This window comes from Salmo salar, unplaced genomic scaffold (genome assembly GCF_965601325.2).
Source record: "Salmo salar unplaced genomic scaffold, fSalSal1 ptg000432l, whole genome shotgun sequence".
NCBI classification, from domain to species: domain Eukaryota; kingdom Metazoa; phylum Chordata; class Actinopteri; order Salmoniformes; family Salmonidae; genus Salmo; species Salmo salar.
In genome coordinates, this window is record NW_027675387.1 from 4,030,345 (window position 1) to 4,037,972 (window position 7,628).

Genomic DNA, 7,628 nt, shown 5'->3' on the forward strand with positions numbered 1-7,628 from the left:
TCTGGTGAATTTTAATGCCTGCTGGGGAGGTGCATCTCTTCCCACAGTGAGAGCAGCAGTGAGTTCTCTTCCTTGTGGATCTCTGCAGGTGTTTCTTGAGGTGTTCTGATCTGGAGAGACTCTTCTTTGCCTTGTCAGCATCATGAGGTTGTTGAGGCGCCCCAGAGGATCCACGATAGTCCCGTATCTCTCCTGTGTGAACAACAAAGTCAGACAGATGATTAAAGGCCCACAACAGCGGTAATCCACTGTAAAAGGTGATGCCAACAGCGGAGCCATGATGTTGGACAACAATTGACGTCTGTAATGAATGTTAAAATTATTTGATATTTGCCTTAAAATGAGCAAGAATAGTCATATTTTGTCTTGTTTTCACATTCGTAGTGTCATTGATGATTGTAGGCAAGAAATACGTTATTCATGTTGTTGAAACTCTAAGCAGTGTGCCGGACGACTTTTGGTCTCCAATATAGGCCCCTTTCTGTATTTGCTAAAATTGCGGCACGAGGGCAATTTGATTGCAGAAACTCCTCCCTGCTAATGAGGAAACCAATAGTTATGGATGTACTATATCTGCCTGGAGCAAAAATGTTGAGCAAAGATTTTAGTTTTTCACAATGTATTCTGAATGTGAATGGGGGAAATTCAGGGGAGTAACCTCCATTTCCAGGTTGCTTATGAATGCATTTCACACTACCTTGGATTAAAATTGTAAGGATATTTGAATGTCCTGTTTAATATAATGCTTGCTAAAGCATTAAGAATTATGTGTAATTATTGAAGAACCGCGTTAATGACAGTATCCATTTGGGTGTTGTCAATAAAGTTAAGATTTTATTTATTTATTTAACCAGGTAGGCCAGTTGAGAACAAGTTCTCATTTACAACTGTGACCTGGCCAAGATAAAGCAAAGCAGTGCGACAAAAAAACAACAGAGTTACACGTTGGATAAACAAACGTACAGTCAATAACACAATAGAAAAATCTACATACAATGTGTGCAAATGGAGTACGGAGGCAAGGCAATAAATAGACCATAGTAGTGAAGTAATTACAATTTAGCAAATTAACACTGGAGAGATAGATGTGCAGATGATGATGTGCAAGTAGAAATACTGGTGTGCAAAAGAGCAAAAACGTAAATAAAAACATGGGGATGAGGTAGGCAGTTGGATGGGCTATTTACAGATGGGCTGTGTACAGCTGCAGCGATCGGTAAGCTGATCAGATAGCTGATGCTTAAAGTTAGTGAGGGAGATATATGTCTCCAACTTCAGCAATTTTTGCAATTCGTTCCAGTCATTGGCAGCAGAGAACTGGAAGGAAATGCGGCCAAAGTAGGTGTTGGCTTTGGGGATGACCAGTGAGATATACCTCCTGGAGCGTGTGCTATGGGTGGGTGTTGCTATGGTGACCAGTGAGCTGAGTTAAGGCGGAGCTTTACATAGCAAAGACTTATAGATGACCTGGAGCCAGTGGGTTTGGCGACGAATATGTAGCGAGGGCCAGCCGACGAGAGCGTACAGGTCGCAGTGGTGGGTGGTATATGGGGCATTGGTGACAAAACGGATGGCACTGTGATAGACTGCATCCAGTTTGCTGAGTAGAGTGTTGGAGGCTATTTTGAAAATGACATCGCCGAAGTTAACCTGTTAGGGCTAGGGGGCAGTATTGACACGGCTGGATAAAAAACATACCCGATTTAATCTGGTTACCACTCCTACCCAGTAACTAGAATATGCATATACTTATTAAATATGGATAGAAAACACCCTAAATTTTCTAAAACTGTTTGAATGGTGTCTGAGTATAACAGAACTCAAATGGCAGGTCAAAACCTGAGAGATTCCTTTACAGGAAGTGGCCTGTCTGACCATTTCTTGAACTTCTTTTCCATCTCTATCATTTACTAAGGATCTCTGCTCTAACGTGACACTTCCCACGTCGTCCATAGGCGCTCAGAGCCCGGGAAAAAACAGAATGTCGTCATTCCAGCCCCAGGCTGAAACACATTATCGCCTTTCTCAAGTGGCCGATCAAGGGACACTGGGCTTAGGCGCGTGACCCGACCGCCCCCGCCTTTGGGATTTTTTCCTCTGTTTGCCGAAAAGGAGATTCCCTGTCGGAATATTATCGCTTTTCTACGAGAAAAATGTCGTAAAAATTGATTTTAAACAGCGGTTGACATGCTTCGAAGTACGGTAATGGAATATTTAGAATTTTATTGTCACGAATTGCGCCATGCGCGCGACACTTCTTTACTATTTCGGATAGTGTCTGGAACGCACGAACAAAACGCCGCTATTCGGATATAACGATGGATTATTTTGGACCAAACCAACATTTGTTATTGAAGTAGCAGTCCTGGGTGTGCATTCTGACGAAGACAACAAAAGGTAATCAAACTTTTATAATAGTAAATATGATTATGGTGAGTGCTAAACTTGCCGGGTGTCTAAATAGCGAGCCCGTGATGCCTGGGCTATGTACTTAGAATATTGCAAAATGTGCTTTCACCAAAAAGCTATTTTAAAATCGGACATATCGAGTGCATAGAGGAGGTCTGTATCTATAATTCTTAAAATAATTGTTATGCTTTTTGTGAACGTTTATCGTGAGTAATTTAGTAAAATGTTAGCGAATTCCCCGGAAGTTTGCTAGTTCTGAACGTCACATGCTAATGTAAAAAGCTGGTTTTTGATATAAATATGAACTTGATTGAACAAAACATGCATGTATTGTATAACATAATGTCCTAGGAGTGTCATCTGATGAAGATCATCAAAGGTTAGTGCTGCATTTAGCTGTGGTTTTGGTTTTTGTGACATATCAAACGCTGTTTAAAATCAATTTTTATGCTACTTTTCTCGTAAAATAGCGATAATATTACAACCGGGCAACGTTGTATTCATTCAAAGGCTGAAAGAAAAAAAAATTGAATTCTCGTGAACGCGCATCTCAGTCTCACTGTCCCCAGGCTGACTGATCACAAACAGAGCTGCTGTACTTTGCCCAGAGACAGCAGACACCCCATTCCACTTTCTGGTGGCTTTAGAGAGCAAATGGAAGCCTTAGAAAGTGTCACGTTACAGCACAGATGCTGTAATGTCGATAGAGATGCAGAAGGACAACAAATTATCAGACAGGGCCTTCCTGTATGGAATCTTCTCAGGTTTTTGCCTGCCATATGAGTTCTGTTATACTCACAGACACCATTCAAACAGTTTTAGAAACTTTAGAGTGTTTTCTATCCAAATCTACTAATTATATGCATATTCTAGTTTCTGGGCAGGAGTAGTAACCAGATTAAATCGGGTACGTTTTTTATCCGGACGTGAAAATACTGCCCCCTATCCCAAACAGGGTAAACTATCATTATAACATCATGGATGAATTCTAGAATATACTATATAGCCTAGAAACCTGGTTAAACTATCATTATGACATCATGGATGGCCAGTCTTTGTATTTATAGTGTAGTGAATTCAGGGGGAGGCCCTGAGCTGAACTCAAACCTGGGTCCAGCGACTGTCATGCCAACACCTTATAACTGTTACGCCAAGATGTCTATTCTTCTTGAAGAGGTTGCTAGGTGTTGGGTTACGGTTTCTACAATAGCTTTCTCTATGAATTTGAGAGTGGTTACACTTCTTCCCCCATTCCTCAGCTGTTTACCAAACCAAGCCTCTGGGCAGCCATTTTGTTGCCGTTTAAAAAACCCACACAACCCATCAATCTGCAGTTCAAACAATAACAAAGCTGTCATTCCACCACTGTTTTGGTAATAAGATGATTATGGGGTTGGAGAAATGTAACTACTTTCAAATTCATAGACAGACCTATGGATGCAAGGACTGACCATCCATGATATCAACATTATAGTTTTAACCATGTTGAGGGTATACAGTGTTGATTTACATTTCTTTACTCTAATGTTTAGAACCAAGCTTATTTGGGGATCTGATGGGGTACAACAGTTGAACTAAGCTCATGAAGCATGTGTTATATTCTTCAAGAATCAATGCCTATAAATAAATAATTTAAAAGTCCAAATATGGATGTAGCAATTGCAGATTTCCGATTTAACACCACACATCAGTTCAACAACTGCAGAGTTTGTGCCTCTGTATTTAAGACAGTACTTACTAGTGTTAATCAGGGAACGGTTTCTCAAAACCATCTTATGGCTAAGTTCACCGTTAGAACCATTGGACGCCTTAAGATGCGTTTGGGAAACCGGGCCCAGATGTCCAGTTTCCTCCTCTATCGATGTAACAGTCATCTCCCCCTCTTCCTCTTTCACTCCATAAACTGCATCCTCCTCTTCTTTTACTGTAACATCCTCCTCCTCTTTCACTCTGAACGCGTCTTTTTCTTCTTTCTGTGTGGAGTGAGCCAAGCACGGCGCCAGTTTACATCAAACGATGAAGCCCAACAAAATATAGCAGAGGGAATAGACTTCCTGTAGAAAATATCCCTTATTAAACGATTGTTGAATTTCGTATCTAGTAGACCAATGCCATTCAACTGAATATCGCTTACAATCGGAGATATTCCAAAATATGCATTATTCTGAAGTAAAGTTTTTATCCCACTAGGTATAGCTTTAATAACAGTGTCATATTCCTTGCTTGAAACCTCAAAGTTGTATATTTCCATAAATTCTCTCTGTGTAAATAGATTCCCACTGTTATTAACCAATTGGCTGACAAGAACAATGTTTTTCGAGAACCATTTATGGTTAAATAACATCTTATTTCTATGTAATATTGACCCATTGTTCCAAATAAAACATTTATGAGGTGAAAAGTTGTGTTTATACAACAAAGCCCAGCACATTAAAGCCTGCTTGTGAATAACTGTTGTTGCTGTTGAAAGAAGCGTTCCGTCCACTAGATTATACGTCACACCAACAGCATCGCCTTAAATTCCCAGACCGCCATCTGCTGACTGGAGTGGGTAACACAGTTGAGTAAAATGTTTATTTTAGTTTCAGACAAGTTTAATTGTAGGAAGCATGAGTTTTTACTCACCAGCATAACAACACAGTGTGGTTAAAGACTTAGTAGCCTAGTTGTAGTCACGATATGGTTACCTATAAGTACAAACAGTTATGTTTTTGTGTTATTACATATTTATTCACTTATTTATGGAAATCTTCTAAACTTCCCACAATGCACTATTTCTTAACGTCATATGGATGATCAACTCTATGCTACCGAGTTTGTATGCCAGTGTAACGGTGTAATGCAGTTACATTTAAAAAATGTATTTAACCTTTATTTAACCAGGAAAGCCTGCTAAGGACAAATTATTATTTACAATGACGGCCAAACCCCTGCCAAACCCCGGCCAAACCCTAACCCAGACGATGCTGGGCCACTGTGCGTTGCCCTATGGGACTCCCTATCACGGCCTGTTATGATACAGCCTAGTTTTGAACCAGGGTCTGTAGTGACGCCTCTAGCACTGAGATGCAGTACCTTAGATCGCTGCTCGTGTGTTTACATTACAGTCAGTGATAAAGGATGTTATTCTGGGTAACCCAATGTGATTCTGGGTAACCCACAGCAGATTTCTGGAGAAATTGGAAATTGAGTTGTCCTGGGATACAAATGTATAAAGTTGACATTACATCATAAAATCCACCTTTTACATCATAAATTAGCAATTTATGTTTTAGTAACTTCTTCCATGTGGGTTTTATGCTAAAGTTCCCTCTTTCAAGTTGGTAGCAAACTGGAAAATGCATCATCTTTAGGAGTGCTATTTATATCCCGATCATTCATCCACACTGCATCTTCTTTAGGAGTGCTATTTATAACCTGCCATTACTGATCATTCATCCACACTGCATCTTCTTTAGGAGTGCTATTTATATCCTGATCATTCATCCACACTGCATCTTCTATAGGAGTGCTATTTATATCCTGATCATTCATCCACACTGCATCTTCTTTAGGAGTGCTATTTATATCCTATTGACTACTGATCATTCATCCACACTGCATCTTCTTTAGGAGTGCTATTTATATCCTGATCATTCATCCACACTGCATCTTCTTTAGGAGTGCTATTTATATCCTGATCATTCATCCACACTGCATCTTCTTTAGGAGTGCTATTTATATCCTGATCATTCATCCACACTGCATCTTCTTTAGGAGTGCTATTTATATCCTGATCATTCATCCACACTGCATCTTCTATAGGAGTGCTATTTATATCCTGATCATTCATCCACACTGCATCTTCTTTAGGAGTGCTATTTATATCCTGATCATTCATCCACACTGCATCTTCTTTAGGAGTGCTATTTATATCCTGATCATTCATCCACACTGCATCTTCTTTAGGAGTGCTATTTATATCCTGTCACTACTGATCATTCATCCTCACTGCATCTTCTTTAGGAGTGCTATTTATATCCTGATCATTCATCCACACTGCATCTTCTTTAGGAGTGCTATTTATATCCTGATCATTCATCCACACTGCATCTTCTTTAGGAGTGCTATTTATATCCTGATCATTCATCCACACTGCATCTTCTTTAGGAGTGCTATTTATATCCTGATCATTCATCCACACTGCATCTTCTATAGGAGTGCTATTTATATCCTGATCATTCATCCACACTGCATCTTCTTTAGGAGTGCTATTTATATCCTGATCATTCATCCACACTGCATCTTCTTTAGGAGTGCTATTTATATCCTGATCATTCATCCACACTGCATCTTCTTTAGGAGTGCTATTTATATCCTGATCATTCATCCACACTGCATCTTCTTTAGGAGTGCTATTTATATCCTGATCATTCATCCACACTGCATCTTCTTTAGGAGTGCTATTTATATCCTGATCATTCATCCACACTGCATCTTCTTTAGGAGTGCTATTTATATCCTGATCATTCATCCACACTGCATCTTCTTTAGGAGTGCTATTTATATCCTGTCGACTACTGATCATTCATCCACACTGCATCTTCTTTAGGAGTGCTATTTATATCCTGATCAATCATCCACACTGCATCTTCTTTAGGAGTGCTATTTATATCCTGATCATTCATCCACACTGCATCTTCTATAGGAGTGCTATTTATATCCTGATCATTCATCCACACTGCATCTTCTTTAGGAGTGCTATTTATATCCTGATCATTCATCCACACTGCATCTTCTTTAGGAATGCTATTTATATCCTGATCATTCATCCACACTGCATCTTCTTTAGGAGTGATATTTATATCCTGTCACTACTGATCATTCATCCACACCGCATCTTCTTTAGGAGTGCTATTTATATCCTGATCATTCATCCACACTGCATCTTCTTTAGGAGTGCTATTTATATCCTGATCATTCATCCACACTGCATCTTCTTTAGGAGTGCTATGTATATCCTGATCATTCATCCACACTGCATCTTCTTTAGGAGTGCTATTTATTTCCTGATCATTCATCCTCACTGCATCTTCTTTAGGAGTGCTATTTATATCCTGATCATTCATCCACACTGCATCTTCTTTAGGAGTGCTATTTATATCCTGTCGACTACTGATCATTCATCCACACTGCATCTTCTTTAGGAGTGCTATTTATATCCTGATCATTCATCCACA

General features: G+C 39.5%; 1 protein-coding gene across 1 annotated transcript in view; it reads right to left on the reverse strand.

Annotated features, from left to right (window-relative positions):
* Positions 1-35, reverse strand: part of LOC145876073 (uncharacterized) — an 83,695-nt gene extending 83,660 nt beyond the window's left edge. The window contains exon 1 of the mRNA XM_082971847.1: positions 19-35. Coding sequence (XP_082827973.1) covers positions 19-35 — 17 coding nt within the window. The remainder of the gene's footprint in view (positions 1-18) is intronic.
* Positions 36-7,628: the final 7,593 nt, after the last annotated feature.